Below are 18,058 nucleotides of genomic sequence, written 5' to 3'. Positions count from 1 at the left end.
TGTTATGGTTATTACTACTTCTACGGTTAGCACTACTGCTAGCCTACAACTAGGCCTACTACTACTAGCATTAGGCTGCTACTACTACAACCACTACTATAACAACTACTACTGGTACTGCTGTACTACTAGTAGTAATTTTAGTGCTAACACTACTATTACCACCACCTACTACTACAGCAGCAACTTCTTCTACTCCTACTACTGCTGTTTATACCAGTTTCCTGAAACTGCCGTTACCGGAGTCTACCTAATACATACATAGGCTACAAGCTGCATACATTTATCATAGTAGTCATGCACAGAGAAAAAAAAATATATATATATTTTTTTAACATACTGCTCCTTTACTTTCAGAATGCAAATGTGCAACAATACAAAAGTACATTAAACAAGCAAATAGTAAACATGTTGGGGGGACAACATGTTTACACATTACCAGTGATGTAATTCCACCCTTGGGTCAGTCAGTGATTGCTGAGTGTACTTGAAATATGAGTGAAATTGCATTTTCGTATGGGACAATGAAAGGACAGATTGACCATATATTTCTGCTGCCTACTCTCCTCAGAATTAGGCTTACAACTTATATCTTGAAATGTAGTAACTGTAATTGTCCTGTTTTTACTCAGTACAGTACAAAATATAAGAACTACAATACGCAATAAATACAATCCGTACATTACACAGTGTACACTAAAAATATTCTCCACTGACTCTCACTTCAACACATCAACCCAGTCTGATGTCTCCAAGTGTGTAGCGTGTGTAGATTATTATGTTACCTATGATTAACTGTATTGCTTTACCACTGAGTCCCCATTCATTGTCCCCCACATTGTTTGATAACTTTAACTGTATGACCTGCTTTACCACTCACTATAGAGTCCCCATTCACTATAGCGGCACAAAGTCAATGTTACAGTGTGACTAAGTAACGAACAAACTAACAGACGGAGACCGATCCATAGTCCCCCCTTTGGTGGGGGACAACAAGGCAGCCTGAGCACATGGTGTAGCCAGTATAAACCACTAGAGGGCGACCTAATTTCACACAAAAACCTCATCCTCAACAGATGGTTATAGTCACCTCACAGCAAAAATGTCCCAGGTTCAATTCCCGTGTCTTTCTGAATGGAGTTTTGTTCTCAGACATGTGGGTGGATAGAGATAATAATAATAATAATGTGCTGTTCTGATAAATCAAATGCTGTCCATTACTGGTTATAGAAGAAAACACCCATTATATTTCTACTGGGACAGTGTAAATAGGGCAAAAAAAGATATTTCACTTGAGCAGAACATTTTCTTTTTTAGCACGCAAAGTACATGAACGGGCAAAGACATACTCTGGGGACCCGTAGTCAGCACGATTCACTTTCAGGTTGAAAAGCTAGTCTTAAACAGATTCAGATAATTCATCTTGTATCCTGCCTCTGCTGAACTGATATGGAGGTGTGTTTGCTGAACAGTGAAAGTATTCTACAAAAGTGAAGCATCACATCAAACACAGTGGTTTAGAAGAACAACAAACCCAGTAATACAAGGTAGATGAAAATAAAAGTTCACCATTCTTCTCAAGTTAAAGTATTGGACTATCGACATTAAATGCACTGTAAGTAAAAGTACACATTAAGTGTCGTACTACTGCAAGCTTACCATTTTCAGTGCGTTAACCTCTTATTCATTTTAGGTTAATCTAAAATGATCATTAGTCCACAGCACATTTTCTTGCTTAAAAATAGAAATGCATAGTCATGTAACTTAATACTTACTTACGTAGTAACTTACTCTCAGATGAAAAACAATAACTTGATTCTGTCTAGTTAAATATCTCATTCATTTCATTTTCAAAATACAATGTCCATATACATGTGTGATGTTAAAACCATTGTTGAGGAAGAAATGGAAAAGTACCTAAGCAAAATTCCTATATGCTCACATAATATGTAACCTTTGACCCATATTTACACCTTAAGTGCCTAAAACTCAAGGATACTGAATCTGCTTCACCATTGTAAGATTAAACTCTGAAAATAACATCTTGTGTGTTCCGTACAGAACTGTGACCTTGGAAGTGGCCTTAATTTTCCCCTAACCAATCACTAGTGACTGACATAGCTGGCCACTCTGGCGTTATTTTCAGTGACACTGATGCTGGTCGTATTTACTTACTTCTTTTTTGACAACAATATTGTCTTTGCAAAGACCATATGTTGGTTAAGGGGTGATTTCAGCAAATCTATTCTGACAAAATGGCAATAAAAAACTGCTGCACGAACGAGTCCCACCCGCAAAGGCACTGATTGGCTCGATTGTTTCTGTGAGCGAGAACAAGCCGTTGACAGAGCAACGCCAGACAAAATCTGAAGAGCAGGCGGGACACGATTTAGGAGTCAGGCTACAGTGTGAGTATTTCTCCACGACCCTCCCTCCTCTGACACAGAGACACTGAGGAACCAAACATCTCAAACCCAAACCCAAACGCAGGGTAGAGGGGCTCAGTGAATGCGGAGTGGAAGGTGTGAAGGTGGATCAGTGTGTCAGAGGAGATTCTGTAGAAGTACAGAGTGCCAGCAGGCCAGTCTAGATACACTCCTACTCTGTCAGAGTCAGAGGAGGGGGGGGTAGGTATGTCTGTTGTTCCGTTATTGTGACATGCAGAGTAACTATCATCAGAGCAGTACAGACACCAGGTCTTGTCATTCTTTCCAACACAGCAATCAAAACGCCCTCCTCTCCGCCGGATTCCTCTGTATGTCACTCCTATATCAACCACTCCTTCCCACTCAACCTCCCAGTAACAACGTCCAGTCAGACCATTTGTACACAGCAGCTGTTCCCAGTAGTCAAATCTCTCTGGGTGATCAGGATATGGCTGCTCCTCTGTCACTGCTGTCACCTTTCTGTTGTCCTCAGACAGAGAGAGCTTTCTGTGTGCTGTGTTTGGGTCCAGTGTGAGTTCACAGGCATCTGATGGGAAAGGAAGACACAATACAGCAGGAGTTTTTTTTTAGCTCATAAACCTATTCTGTTGGTTTGTTGATTTATTGACTGACAATTTCTTAACAGTTTCATGTGGCACTTTATGTCAGTCATCATCTTCATTCACAGTAGGATGTGAATGAATGGATGCCACATCTCAATTGTTGAATGTGTGCTGATTTGTTGTCATAAATAAAACTGAGCACACACTTACACTTCCTCAGACCTGATTTCAACCACTGCACTCCACCATGGTCCACACTGTGGGTGAGAGGATAAACAATGTCAGATCAGTATATTCTTTGATAATGGAAACATGAGCATTAAATAACCTTCCCTATGAGTGATTTCTTGCACTCATATCCACCATTAAACATTAGACAATATGACACAACTACACAGTTGACTAAGAAAACTGTTGCCAACTCTATAACACCCCTCTATAACACTTAACTCTGCCTGGCAGCAAGCCTCTCCATACCTGAGAGTGTCCAGTCTCCAGTGTGGATCCTCCAGTCCAGCAGAGAGCAGCTTCACTCCTGAGTCTCCTGGGTGATTGTAGCTCAGGTCCAGCTCTCTCAGATGGGAGGGGTTGGAGCTCAGAGCTGAGGCTAGAGAAGCACAGCCTTCCTCTGTGACCAGACAGCCTGACAACCTACACACACACACACTCACACACACACACACACACACACATATTTTTGAGATTTCACCTAATGATGGATAGTCTGTTATTCTTGAGGATTGCTTTTGCAATCTTTTGTACACAGGGATTTTCTGAAAAAGAGATCCTAGCAGGATCCCAGTCAGTGTTTATGTTGGATTTGACACAAGGGTTTATGTTTTAATAGTACTTAACTCAATTTGTGACAAAATCTTACAAGTCCTTTATTTTAGGTTTCAACAACAGAGACAGCAAGGACAGGAGATAATAAAATATTCTAATGGAAAGTAGTTCACTGAGGTTAGAAAGTAGTGGTAAATGTTGTTATCCTTGTGTCAGGTGATGTCAGGTATCTTCACCTATATTCATGTGGAACCATGATTTAAATGGTCATGTGTTGAACAGTATCAGTAATACTGACCTGAGAGTGTCCAGTCTACAGTGTGGACTCCCCAGTCCAGCAGAGAGCAGCTTCACTCCTGAATCCTGCAGGTCGTTGTTGCTCAGGTCCAGGTCTCTCAGACTAGAAGACTTAGAGCTGAGAACGGAGGCCAGAGCCTCACAGCTTCTCTCTGACAGCTGACAGCCACTCAGCCTGAAGAAGCATTAGTGTTAAAGTGTTTTTTTTTCACTCCTGTATAAATGATCATGTCATGTATTTAGTCTATTCAGTTATCTATGCACTTACACAGATTTATTGGAGGCTTTGACCACAGGCAGCAGCTTCAGAAGAGCCTCCTCTGAAGCAGAGTATTTCTTCAGGTCAAACACGTCCAGCTCTTGTTCTGATGACAGTAAGATGAAGACCAGAGCCGACCACTGAGCAGGGGAGAGTTTTTTTGTGGAGAGACTTCCTGATCTCAGGTACTGTTGGATCTCCTTCACTGGAGAATGGTCATTCAGCTCATTCAGACAGTGGAACAGATTGATGCTTCTCTCTGGAGACGGATTCTCCCTGATCTTCTCCTTGATGTACCGGACGGTTTCCTGATTGGTCTGTGATTTACTTCCTGTCTGTGTCAGCAGGCCATGTAGGAGAGTCTGATTGGTCTCCAGTGAAAGACCCAGGAGGAAGCGGAGGAACAAGTCCAGGTGTCCATTTGTACTCTGTAAGGCCTTGTCCACAGCATTCTGGTAGAGGTCTTTTACATTAGATTTCTCTCGTAATAGTGTAGACCACCAGGATGCTGAGTGAGTTTCTGACAGTAGATTGACACCAGAGTTGATAAATGACAGAAAGACATAAACAGCAGCCAGAAACTCCTGAATGCTCAGATGGACAAAGCAGAACACCTTGTCCTGGTTCAGCCCATGCTCCTCTTCTCTCAAGATCTGTGTGAACACTCCTGAGTACACTGAGGCTGCTCTGATATCAATGCCACACTCTGTCAGGTCTGCTTCATAGAAGATCAGGTTGCCTTTCTCCAGCTGGTCAAAAGCCAGTTTCCCCAGAGAGAGAATCATCTTCCTGCTCTCTGTATTCCAGTGTGGATCTGTCACAGTTCTCCCATGATACTTGACATTCCCCTGTTTGGACTGAACTACCAGGAAGTGGATGTACATCTCAGTCAGGGTTTTGGGCAGGTCTCCTCTCTCATCTGTTCTCAACGCATGCTCCAGAACTGTAGCAGTGATCCAACAGAAGACTGGGATGTGGCACATGATGTGGAGGCTTCGTGAAGTCTTGATGTGTGAGATGATTCTGCTGGCCAGCTCCTCATCTCTGAACCTCTTCCTGAAGTACTCTTCCTTCTGTGGGTTAGTGAAGCTTCCCACCTCTGTCACCATGTCAACACACTCAGGAGGGATCTGATTGGCTGCTGCAGGTCGTGTGGTTATCCAGAGGCGAGCAGAGGGAAGCAGGTTCCCCTTGATGAGGTTTGTCAGCAGCACGTCCACTGAGGTTGACTCTGTCACATCAGTCCAGATCTCGTTGTTCTGGAAGTCTAGAGGAAGTCGACACTCATCCAGACCGTCAAAGATGAACACAACCTGGAACTTGTCAAGCCTGCAGATTCCTGCTGCTTTGGTCTCAATGAAGAAGTGATGAAGAAGTTCCACCAAGCTGTACTTTTTCCCTTTCAGCAGATTCAGCTCTCGGAAGGTGAATGGAAATATGAACTGTATATCCTGGTTGGCTTTGTCTTCAGCCCAGTCCAGAGTGAACTTCTGTGTTAAGACTGTTTTCCCAATGCCAGCCACTCCCTTTGTCATCAATGTTCTGATTGGTTTATCCCTTCCAGGTAAGTGTTTAAAGATGTCTTCACATTTAATTGGTGTTTCTGGTCTCTCTGGTTTCCTGGATGCTGTTTCAATCTGTCTGACCTCATGTTCATCATTGACCTCTCCACTCCCTCCCTCTGTGATGTAAAGCTCTGTGTAGATCTGATTAAGAAGTGTTGGGTTTCCTGCTTTAGCAATCCCTTCAAACAAACAGTGAAACTTTTCCTTCAGGTCAGATTTGAGTTTACGTTGGCACACTGCAGCAAGAGTTTCTGAGTAAACAAACAACAAATAACAGATAATAAGTGGATGTTTTGGTAAACAATAGAAATTACCTGGTAAATGTATATAAATCCCCACTCCATGGCATCTATTCTGCTCATCAGTGATTTTTTGTGGTGGTTTTTATGTGCACCACTATGTTCAGTGTATAACACTCACATTACAAATTAATTATTTTACCAGATTATCCACAGAGATTGTGCTCATCTACCTTTTAATCTGGAACTGACTAGATGTTGTTTGGCAAATATTTAGTTTGGCAAATGTTTAGATTTACAATAGAGTTTGGAAATGTAAGCATCTCCCATTTTCTCACCATTCCCCTCTCCATCATGTTAAACCTGTTAAAAGCCTCTTACTGTTCTGCAGAAACTCAGCCAGCTCCTCCTGCTTCATTCTCCTCAGGAAGTACAGTGTGATGTTCAGAAAAGCCTCTCTGCTGCTCCTCCTCTGCTCTTCCTCCTCACCGTCCATCACCTCCTCATCCTCCCTCCGCCACTCTAAGCATTCTGGGTAATCTGGATTTAGAGCCCTCTGGAACGTCTTCAGCTCATTCTTCACAAAAGTGACAATGTTCTCCTCAAGCAGCTGCATAAGAATAATATATGAATTAAACTTTCTTACTAAACTACTACTAAACATCAAAACATCTTGCATAAAGTCTGTTTGTCCAAAGAGTGCAGCATGGAGACTGGATTGCTTTGCATTTCAGTTGCTGGTGAAGTAAAATGTGGTGTTGTACATTTACACACCATAAATATGGAGTTCAGGTCTGTTTGATGCTCCTCGGCTGACTGACCACTGGGAACCTCTGACCTCTCTTGGTGGACTCTGTGGAGAAAACAAAACAGGACATATTAGACCAAATTATGTCTATGTTATACACACAGGCACGCACGCAAGTACGCACACACGCACATTTTAAATACTTGATTTGAATTCAGCCAGGCTACCAGTAAAAGCCCAGATAGAGGGTTATCTTGTCAGCTACTTAACTCTTGCTCCTGGCAGACCTGTAATCCTCAAGCCTCTGACAACTATCTTATGGCCATGTCAAAGGCTGCCAAAAATCAAAACCATGAGCCTACATGAGAACCCAAGTCCATATACATGTGAGGCTAATGGCTGATACTTAAACAGATTTTCAGAAATGGCCTGGTCCATATATAGGTAAAAAATACAGGGTATTTCCAGAATCAGGCCTTTGTTCACAAAAAACATTGGAAAACACACAGAATATTAAACCAACTCACCATCATACAAGAGTGTCTATACATTGTTACTGCACTTAGACCATAGTCTCTGACATTTGCAGCAATTAAGACAACAATACAGTCATACAGTCACACACACATACACAGGTACACACAGGTAGTTAAAAAGTGTTGTGTTCTGTCATGATGGATCCTGGTAGACAGGAACTCCACTTTAAATGTTGCTCTGATTGTTGGATATGGTGTTTTGAGACAGGAAACTAGATCAACAGAGTATGGAGAGTCAACAAACCCATCTGTATTTATCATCAGTTTTAAATTCTTACCTTTTATCAATACAGTGGTGTCTATGTTTGAAGTCAATGGGCAGCCCCATAGACCAGTCACTCTTCATGGACAAACAGCTGGGTACAGGGGAGTCTGGTCTCTCCTGCTGGATCCTGCTAGAAACACAGGATGGACAAAACAGGGGGTGATGGTAGAAAAAGGCAAGTAGGTTTTTGACCAGCAGATTGTCAGTTCTTGACTTCAAGTGTGGGGAGAGTAAATGAGTAAGTTTCCTCCCTCCATAACTACCTCCAAAGTACCCTGATGCAAGAAACTTAAGCCACAAAATGCTCTGGTGGAGTTATTAGTGGCTAACAGTAAAAGACTGGTTGTACTGAGCAGCTCAAAGGCATACATAGCCTATATTACTGTATGTAAGTGAGGAAGAGTGATGCTGAGCCCTTCTCTGCAAAAGTAACAGTTAAAACATAAATACACTAACATTTTAATGGTCGTAACAACCTACTTCTTTTCAGAAGAACGGTGTTCTTTACTAAGCTCATGCCTTGCCCAGTCACTCTCCATGGACATACAGCTGGGTTGAGGAGAGTCTGGTCTCTCCTGCTGGATGCTGGTGGACAGAGAACAAGAACACCAAGGTAGCAAATTAACTTCTTATTCAACCAGCCACAGTAGCAGGTGGATACCCAGAAACTACCAGGTAGGTCTCATGAAATATTGGCACTGCACACCATGATAATATTAATAACAATAATAATATATTAATAATAATAAACCTACCCTCTTCCATCCTTATGATTTCTCCTCTTGGTGAAATTGGTGAAACTAAATGGTGAAATTTAACAACACCTTCAGTAAACTAAAGAGCCACGAATTCCTGCCTCGATTAAACATTAACATTAATACTTAAACACTGATGTGTCCACAAACTGTTTTCATGTGAAACAGCGAGTTTCCTTCTAATCACAAACCTAATCACAAACAATTATTCTGTACGACTGTATCATCTACAGCAAAAACAATGCACGATAACCTGTAAAGTGTCGTCAAGGCTACAATGACCTACCTTATCATGGTGAAATCTGCGCCACGCCGATAACTGAAAGTGAAAGTGCTCTGGCTAGAGAGAGAGCGCTCGCGAGAGAGAGAGAGAGAGAGAGAGAGAGAGAGAGAGAGAGAGAGAGAGAGAGAGAGAGAGCAACCATACATATTTTACAAATAGGCTACATTTGAATCCAAAAATAGGAATTAGCCCATTCAAGTTTAAGAATTGAAACACAGCTCTGCAAAAAAGGAACTGCCATATTTGCAATTTGTTTTATAGTTGCTGTTTTTTTCCCAATTCTGGATTACAGATACAAATCGTGTGGCATTTTTTTGTGCATTATGCTATATTACTAAAAATATGTTCATATGTATTTACACATTTTGCTGCATGTTTATTGTTTATTAGGGTATAGGCTACACCTTTTCTAATGGTACAGATACAAATCGCTCTGCATTTATTTGTGCAATGTGTTTCAGTGATATGACACTTGACAAACTATAATGGCATCATGAAATCATTGTCACATTGATGAAAATGTCTACACTTGGGTTTAAATCAAGGCTGTGACCTCACATTTCTGTCCCACAAAGTCAAACAGCCGTAAGGTTTATTGTGTGTTTTAAAAGTCAAATGCCATGACCAAGGTTTAGCTTTCAAATCAACAAAAGTATACCTGTAAATGCAATTTAATTAAATATAGTCCACTTCTATACCTACATTGTTGGGGCAGGAAATACATTGTGGTTTGTTTGTTTGTTTGTTTTTGTTTGTTGTTGTTTTTGTTTCATTACTCATGCAGTTACTGCTCTTTTGTTTAGTTGTCTCCAAGGAAGTTTTATAGTAGATCATGTGAAAACACACTTTTCCATACCAGCCATTTCCTTGTTAATCCAGAAGGGGGAGCTACTGTTATTTTGTTGTTTGTTTTTGACAAGGAATGCTTCCAGGAGCTGCTCTCACCAGTTTACAGTCGCACAATACTATCTACCCTACCACATACATTTACCATCCTACTCGTGTATAGGCAGAAAAATACATTTTTCAACGTACTACAAATTTACTTTCAGAGTAGAAACAGAAAGCAGAGCAGCAATGTGAAACTACAGAAAGCCAGCCAACCTGACCACATGCTGTAGCCAGTACAATCCACCAGAGGGCGACCTCACTCCACACAAAAACCTAATTTTAATCAGATCCCATTATCCCAAATGTGACCTCAACCCATAGACTGTAAAGCCTCAACCCTGCATGTTAACACCACTGTCATCCCTCTACTGACCTACAGAGTTTTTTCAGTCTGAAATTTATTGTTTGGGCTTTTGATCCCTAGACTTTTATGCGTTTTACATGTATATTTCAACACTGTAAAATGTTTTTTTTCTGGAGTAAAATTGGCCTGTGTTTGGCCTGGATCTGGGATGATTATCATTTTTCAGCCACAACTATGAAACTAACAGAGAGAGAGACTTGATTCCAAATCCTAAGGGAATGTTTCTAGGGTCAAGCAATCAATAACTGACAGATATGATGTCTCTGGGTGTAACAGCAAGTTGGAGAATTGTTCAACATTGGTGGAGGTTTGCGTTCTTGTAGCGCCTTCCAATTTATACTATATTATGCAATATTTTATACTGCTACTCGAACTGCAAAGGTAAACCCTATTCCGTGAATAAAAAGGTGAATAAGCTGAGTTAAGGTGGGTTAACCCTTCACTGATTAACAATAGTAGCCAATAATACCCCCCCTTCCCCTTCCATATTATAGTTAACAATGACACTTCCACCTGCCAGCCCTCTTCATGTTGCCCCCCCCCCCCCCCCCCCCCCCACACACACACACACACACACACACACACACACACTCAGCTACATCCTGTTTTCAAAATGAGAAGGGCACTCCCACTTCTTTCCACCACACACACACACACACACACACACACACACACACACACACACACACACATTTACACATATTTAACTAACTGCCCAGAACATGGTGTTTGGGAATCAGGCCTTCACATGCAATACTTCACATGTAGTATCCTTTGTACAAACAATGTCCTGTGCAACAGTTTACTTGAGTGTACAAATCAAATAATAGGCTTTTAGTGCAAAACTTTATGCGTTAGTTGTCGCTATGGGTCACTTATTTACAGTAAATCTTGGTCAAAACTTTCTGGCTTCATCTGAGTCGAACATATAATGTCAAGCTATGAAGAGATTTGTGCTTGACTGGGGATTTCCATGTTTAATGCACTGCAGCAATAGCTTTTTGAATGTTTTGTTGTTTTTGAATGAGGTTGCTGCAAATGTACAGTTGTACCTTCCTCTCATGCAACTCTTAAACTCTCTTAGTTGCTAATGCTCCTTTCCGAGGAAATGACTAAATACAGTTAGAGAAGTGTGTGTTGTGCCGTGTTTAGCTCATGGTACGAACACACGGAGGATCAGACATCCGTGGCCACAGACATGTGAGAAACAACAGCTGACAGGAAACAGGCAAGACATGTTGTCTCTTTCTCTCTCTGTATGTGTGTGAATGTGTGTCTGCTCACATGCGTGTGTTCTCAGTGCAACCCAGTGTGGGTCACACAGAGTCACGCATACACACACACACACATACACACACACCACACAATCCAGACCAATGAGATCATCATCAGCCATGTTAAGCATAATGTAATTTCACCTCACAATGAGGGGCGATGAATGCACAGAGAGGAAGTCATTAGTAATATGGATGGGAGCCTGTGTGGGGTCGTCATCTCATTCACAAGGGTGTGTGTGTATGTGTGGGGGGGGGGACGATATCCTGGTTGAAAACATTCAGAGAGCATCTCAAACAGCAGCATGTTAATCAAGGCCCTTAATATGTTCATGTCCTTTTAATTTTCACCTTTTGTCTGAAATTGTTTGAAGTCTCAAGTTCACCATTGGTTCATTCTGCTTCTCCTCAGTCCTTTAATAAGACACTCTAACTAACTGAGGCCACCCACACACAGTTTGGCTTCCAGTTCAGTTTCAATCAACTTGTCTTTGAATGGCAGTTTTGGAGAGTTAACATCTAAGTGTGCTTCCTCATTAGTCAGAAGTTGGTCTGCACTGTTGAAAATTGTCCCAGCCTGTCCTGTTTCCCACTGCCACTTTGATTACTCACTTAAAATGAAATCACTATGAACTGTTTAGTTGGGGGATCATTTGAATTTAGTTAAGAAAAACAAAGACACCAGTTGCTTTTATTAAACTGACTTTATTATCTACATTTTAGCCAAGGTTAATCCAGATGAGAAGTGTAAAAAAAACAACAAGAAGATTTAGATCATGAGGTTTTTAGGCCTTCTTTAGAATTACCAAATTCTAAAGCTGAGGAGATTTTTTTGCACTCCTCTTTGACACGTTCAAATACTTTCCCATCCGAGGCGGTTGCTATAGGTTACATTTTGATAGATCGGTCATTGAAGCGCCTCTGCTGCATCGGTCTCCCTGTCCTTCGGGGTTTAAGCTTGACGCTCACTGCTCCTGGTTTCTCCTGTATGGCAACAGGAGGGCTAATGTAGCATGGAGGACCTCACCTGGAGTTATTGACATAGCTGTAAATGTCCACAGAGTCTCCTGGATGTCCCTCTCAACAGCAGGCAGTGTGTTTGTTATTCTCTGTGTGTTGAGACCCAGGAGTCCTCTTCCTCCTCCTCATCATCCTCCTCCTCCTCCTCCTCCTCCTCCTCATGTGCAGTAGCAGGGTTCACTGGTTGTGCAGCACTCCGATCATTCTTGAGCAGTGATGTGAGGTATTGGAGTATACTATGTCAAATACTGGAGGATACAATTTTGAAATGCCTCAGTTAATTTAAGAAACTTCACGATTAACGAGAGGATTGATTATGTATGACAGTGACGGTTTGGGTTTCTGTGTTTTTGCTGAAAGCATCCTCAGCATTCATTCTCAATTTGTCAATTTCACAATGAGTGAAAAAGTTAACCATAAAAATTAGGGTAGCTGCTAATACTTTACGCCCGATGGGTCTGTGATTTTGTTTTTCTCTCTGGTTAGCCTCAGCCTCATTGAGCAGTCAAGCATTTGCCTCGCTTGCGTCCATCATCTTGCCACATCACATCAACGCTGACAGCGAGTTCATCCATTTACTGTGGGCCTGGGAGAGCTTCATGTACCTTCACACAGTTTTGATGGCTATCGAGTGCAGTTCCAGTTTGTTTATGTTTTATTTATCAGACTGTGCAATTGCGTTTTGATGCAAGTATCCTCAAAAACCCAGAATATTTGTATCTGATCATTTTGAAGGGACTTTTGCTTTGCTGGGGTTTGAGTGCATGGTATCTGAATGTGTTTAGTTTTCATGGTATGGCATATGAGATATCATTGGAAACTTAATAATAATAAAAAAATAATAGTTAATAATAGCTTTATATATAATAGCTTTATTTATATAGCACCTTTCATACATGACATGTAGCTCAAAGGGCTGTAAAAAATGTGGAATAGACATTAAAAGGATGTGTAAATGTAATATATTATATTAATAAATGATCAAAAAATAAACAAAATAAATATTTGTATACTCACATTTTTTTTTTTAAATATCACCTTTGCAGTCCGATAATTTGGTAAAGGTACATAAAAACAGTTAAAAACAAGGAAACTATCAATGCAAAATTAAGGTGCAGGATACAAACAATGATGGTAAAAATGATTAAAAAAAAAGTCTATGAAAATGGCATCTTAAAAAGTGTTTTCGACTTATTTTTGAAACTATTTACAGACTTGAAAATAAGACCAGCCACCAGGCAGATGCTAGTAAAAATTGGCTGTGGTTGGTAAGCTTGTATATTCTATTGATCATTTTGGTAGGTGACCAGCTATTTTCTAATTTTTAAAATTCCTATTGTGCTGGTTAAGTAGTACAAGTCACCAAGCAGTGTGACTAGTAGATGAAAAGTTTCTTGTCTTGCTCACCAACCAAGGTACACCATCCCTCTTCAGAGCTGCTTGGTTGGACTCAGAACCTCCTCCTCTTTTCTCCATCTGGTTTGTATTCCAGCGGAGTGGACTGTAGGTTCGGGTCACAGAAAGCGTGTGCTGTTATTTGTCGGCGCGCTCCCTCTTGTCAGACTCTAAATGTGTGTGCATGTGTGTCTGTGTAATGTGCTGTCCTTGATTGTCCGTGTGCATATGTCAAGGTTAGCAATCACAGACAGAAAAGCTGGCTTGCTGATCACCTGTTTGTGTGTGTGTGTGTGTGAGAGAGAGAGAGAGAGAGAGAGAGAGAAAGAGAGAGAGGAAGGGGGGAGAGAGAGAGGTTGCCTTGATACCTTGTATTTTATTCTGATAAAGTGCACAAAAGTCTCAAATCTACAAGGTAACTTCATGCTAATTATCATTCTGTTTTCTCCCCATCTCCTAATTAATTTATGAACTGCTGTTATTAAGTCTCAATCAAAGCACTCAAAACATTATGGTCTTATATGTTTAGGGAATGGCTTTGTCATTCAGCAGCAAAGGCCTAGCTGTGATAGCGCATACAGTATTATAGCAACCTTGTGGAAAACTAATGGCACCTTATCAAAGACTAACTATCTTCACATGCACTTAGCAGTTGACTCTATCAGGGGCTCTGGAAACGATAAAAGACAGAGACTGTACCAGCGTGTGTCAGGGAAAATGTGGCTGGGAACATTACTAACAGTGCTTGGTCATGTTGGTGCTGCTGGAGAAGACGATTGGTCATACTTACTTATACTTGTTGTGTTTCTGTTTCGGGCAAGTTTGTATAATATGTGTAATTAGTATATTGTCACCTATGCTTTGGTATTGCCATTCATAATGTTATATTGTTTTGATAAGTTAATATAGTTAGCTAGCAAGCTCTAATTAGGCAGCATTAATCGAAAGTAAACAGAAACAATTCAATAAAATGACTTCAGAACTCACCATCGACCCCAACGATGGATGCAACTGTTCTTCAAGCATTGTTTATGAGATGTTTATTCCTGTAGTCTGGGAACAATTGGGAAGGTTTGAATCACTTTCCTAGAGGGAAACAAGGAAGCACGGAAATCTGATTGACTGTTGATGTCTCTGTTAGAAATGGATGGACTTCCCGTAACTTGTTGATCATGTTGCTCGCAATGTGAACATGGGGTTCATTAGATACAACAGGAACTTCATACAACAGGCATCTTCACAGTCTCCCTGGCATTGTTTGGTCCTGGTTTCATCGTCTGTTTCCGCAGGCTTCCTGTCCTGCTGCAGCCAGTGAGGGAATGTGGCTGCAAGCAGAAACAGAGCAGCCCAGTCAGTAACACACATTAGATCTAATGACTGTGTTTCTGGTCTATCAACACGTTGATGGATACGTGCTGCACACTGAGCTGACACTGCCAGCCAGGAGACCTTTAACTAAACAATCTGTGCACTCATTTGTTCAGAAGTGGTCTTGGACACTCCTAATGGCTTCCCCGCTAAGCAGTGTAGCACTGCCTCAAGCTCCCCACGACCCAATGCTGGTTCATTGTGTGAGTTAAGCCCACTGTTAAATGTAAAGACATTTTTATCTTGCACGTGTCCAGTTTTATGTCTGTGTCATGTTTAGGAATTCAAAATGCAGCCTAAAGTGAGCAATCCCTTCCTGTTGTGTAACTCCATTAACATGCTTTCCACTGTTTCCATGAACTCTGCCTAAGACCCAGGAGTTTTTTTTCTTGAATTAAATGCCAATAAACACCTTTTTTTTTCATATCACCAAATTAAAGACCATCTTTCCAGCACACTTTCAATCACAGAGGCACACGCGGGAAAAAATCTACCCCCTGCTTGTGTCAAGCCCCAGTGGGCGACCTTTCCTTTCCCAAAGTCCTTCATCCTTGCAGCTCCTCCGGAGGCCTGTCAGGGTTCATACATCAGACACCTGCAGTGGGGATCGCTGTGCCCATCACAAGTGACAGGGGAACACGCTGAGGTAATGGACAGAGACAGGGCACTCACTTTCTTAACACGCACCCTCGCACAACTGGCAATGCACAACTCATCGCTCTGCGCCTCTCCAAGCCGGAAGGGAGTTTTTTGTTTTTTTTTATCTCTGAAATGTCTTTCTTCAGAAGACAAGACACAGCAAGAATCTCAATTTCACTAGTGGTAGACAAGTGATTTGAGATAGACAAGCTGTCATGTTGGATGGCAGGTGATGTTTTTGGTGGTGAAATGAGAGGATAAAAGACTCATTTGTATGCAGGGCCGTTTTTGCTTTAGCCTCCTGAGGATGGGCTGAAATGTCTCATTTCATTTGTGTTTCCCGACAAGGCTCTGTTTGAAACAGTTGCTTTGTTTGTTCTTACCATGCTTTTTTGTCTTTACCATACTTTTTTTTTTGACAAGTCCCTGACCACAGATACACATAGACACACATAAAGATTGTTATAATATACAGAGTATGCTGTTTCAAAGACTAGAAGGCATTCAGAGAAACTCACAAACCTCCACCAGCACTCAACAATTCTCCAACTTGCTGTTACACCCAAAGACATTATTCCTATCACTTAAATTTTAAGTTAAATTGATTTCTTGACCTTGCAAACATACCTCTTTGGCTTTGGAATCACGTCTCTTATCTCCTGACCCAAGGCCTATCTGTCAACCAAGATGTTTACTTGAAAGACCTAAGCTGCCACTGTGGTATACAGTAAAACCCTAACCCTAACCCTAACCCAGGTTTACAAAATTACTGTAAATCTAGAGATACCCACAGAGTGTCATAAGTAATGTTGACCAAAGGGGCTTTGTAGAAAGGTGTTCTCATTTGCATACCCTGTATATATGCCTCAGTGAGTTCATTTGAGTAGTGATACACCTCATTAGCTGTCAGTAGCCTCATCATGGAGTGTCTTTGAAATAGATGGAGGACACTATCAAATGGTTTCGTGCTATTTGAGTATTTACAGGTTTAGCCCCAACCAACACAGTTAACCGTTCTATGTATTGTACGCCAAGTGACATTAGAGATGCCACAACACTTAGTTCTTTTAAAAGTAGACTTAAAACTTTTCTTTTTACTGCTGTTTCTTTTGACTTAACACACTCATGTTGCGTATTTAGAGCAAATGTCTGCTCCTGTTTTACCTGAATTTATATGCACTTTAAATTGTCTATGTCCTCCACATGTGTGCATGTGTATGTATGTATGTTTTTATGTATGATGACATGTATGTTCGTATTTTATTTCATTTTATTTTATTTTATTTTATTATACATGTATTGCTGTTGGCCTTGTGAAAGCACATTGTGTTGCTTTCTGTATGAAATGTGCTCTACAAATAAATTTGACATGACTTTGACTAGAAACTGTGCACAGTTGAACAAAAATGGTTCATCATGTAGGTGATGTAAGAAAAGGAAATGCATATGAGATGTAAAGTGACAACTATAAAATGGGAGAGGTAGATGAGGGATGAGGTAGAAAGTCACGATGCTGGAGCAGAGAAAGACATAGATTGACAGCTGGAGAGACTGTGACTGAACATCCAAACAAACCAAAATAGAAAACTATGCAAAAGTCACCGGAACCGCCTTCAAAAAATCACCAAAGGGCCATTTGTGTCCTTGCCTTGGTGGTCCCTTACAGCTTCATCTGAACTGTATGCAAACTTAGAACAAAATCTACTTACTGTAACTGAGGCAAAGGCTGCATTTTCGGTGTCGTGATTGCAACTGCTTTTAGGGTTAGGGTTGAGAAAATATTTCATTAATAGAGGTTAAATCACACAATTTCAGATGTCTGGGAATTTTACTGATGAGGGTCAAGTAGTTCACTAACTGCATGAAAACAGTTGTGACATTGTGAAGAAGCTATCTTTGTATTTTTGGAGGTATAAGCTGAGATAAAGCCTAGTGATGTGTTATGGTTTCCCCGCTGTGACTGGTCTCCTCACCCGCTGTGAGACTGGGAAATCTGCTGCATTATTTAACAACACCACCACACCTCCAAGTCCCAGCCTCTAAACTAATGCAGGTCCCCTTTAATCCAAGAGGAGAAAATTAAACTGTTAATCTGTGTTTGGAGAAGAAGAGGATTGAAAGTGAGGGTTCTTTTCACCTTTGAAAACTAAACGTCTTTTGGGGGGGGTTTTTTCTGTTGATGTGAGTTGGACCACCCATGGAGAAGGTGGTGTGCGGCTGTTTCACTCGCCTTCATCACTGTTCCTGATTGTGCTGAACGGACACGAGCTCCCCGGTGTCTGCAGCAGACTCTACCAGATGGTGCTCTTCTGTCAGTGCAGGGAACAGAGGTGGACTGTTCACAGTTCAGCGGTGTTCAGATGACATTGCTTTTTCTGCCACTATACT

General features: G+C 41.1%; 1 protein-coding gene across 2 annotated transcripts; it reads right to left on the bottom strand.

Moving 5' to 3' along the window:
• Positions 1-347: 347 nt before the first annotated feature.
• LOC139663104 (protein NLRC3-like) lies at positions 348-8,493 on the bottom strand. Of its 2 annotated transcripts, none has more exons than XM_071541642.1 (10): positions 8,437-8,493; positions 8,162-8,266; positions 7,695-7,811; positions 6,907-6,985; positions 6,514-6,742; positions 4,338-6,144; positions 4,071-4,244; positions 3,467-3,640; positions 3,200-3,246; positions 348-2,973 (listed from the first exon to the last, which is right to left on the bottom strand). In XM_071541642.1, exons 2-10 carry the CDS (start codon positions 8,224-8,226, stop codon positions 2,402-2,404), a joined length of 3,264 nt encoding a protein of 1,087 aa, XP_071397743.1. In that variant the 5' UTR covers positions 8,227-8,266; positions 8,437-8,493; the 3' UTR covers positions 348-2,401. The 2 variants fall into 2 exon arrangements, with proteins under 2 accessions (XP_071397743.1, XP_071397744.1); XM_071541643.1 differs by having other exon boundaries at positions 7,695-7,808.
• Between the last annotated feature and the right edge of the window lie 9,565 nt (positions 8,494-18,058).

Source organism: Centroberyx affinis, unplaced genomic scaffold (genome assembly GCF_046629955.1).
Source record: "Centroberyx affinis isolate AG114_WGS23_722 - 3 ecotype Tasmania unplaced genomic scaffold, CSIRO-AGI_Caff_v1 ptg003918l_1, whole genome shotgun sequence".
Taxonomy (NCBI): Eukaryota; Metazoa; Chordata; class Actinopteri; order Beryciformes; family Berycidae; genus Centroberyx; species Centroberyx affinis.
Note: the sequence above shows the minus strand (reverse complement) of the source record. Positions and strands in the feature narration are given on the sequence as shown.

What these genes read in the sequence shown, in the direction of transcription:
- LOC139663104 (XM_071541642.1), bottom strand. Translation starts at nt 8,226, where the DNA reads ATGTCCATGGAGAGTGACTGGGCAAGGCATGAGCTTAGTAAAGAACAC. An exon ending in GGCTGAGTTTCTGCAGAACA is followed by an intron (nt 6,145 to 6,513) that starts GTAAGAGGCTTT and finishes TTGTTTACTCAG; the next exon opens with AAACTCTTGCTGCAGTGTGC. An exon ending in AAAGCCTCCAATAAATCTGT is followed by an intron (nt 4,245 to 4,337) that starts GTAAGTGCATAG and finishes ATGCTTCTTCAG; the next exon opens with GCTGAGTGGCTGTCAGCTGT.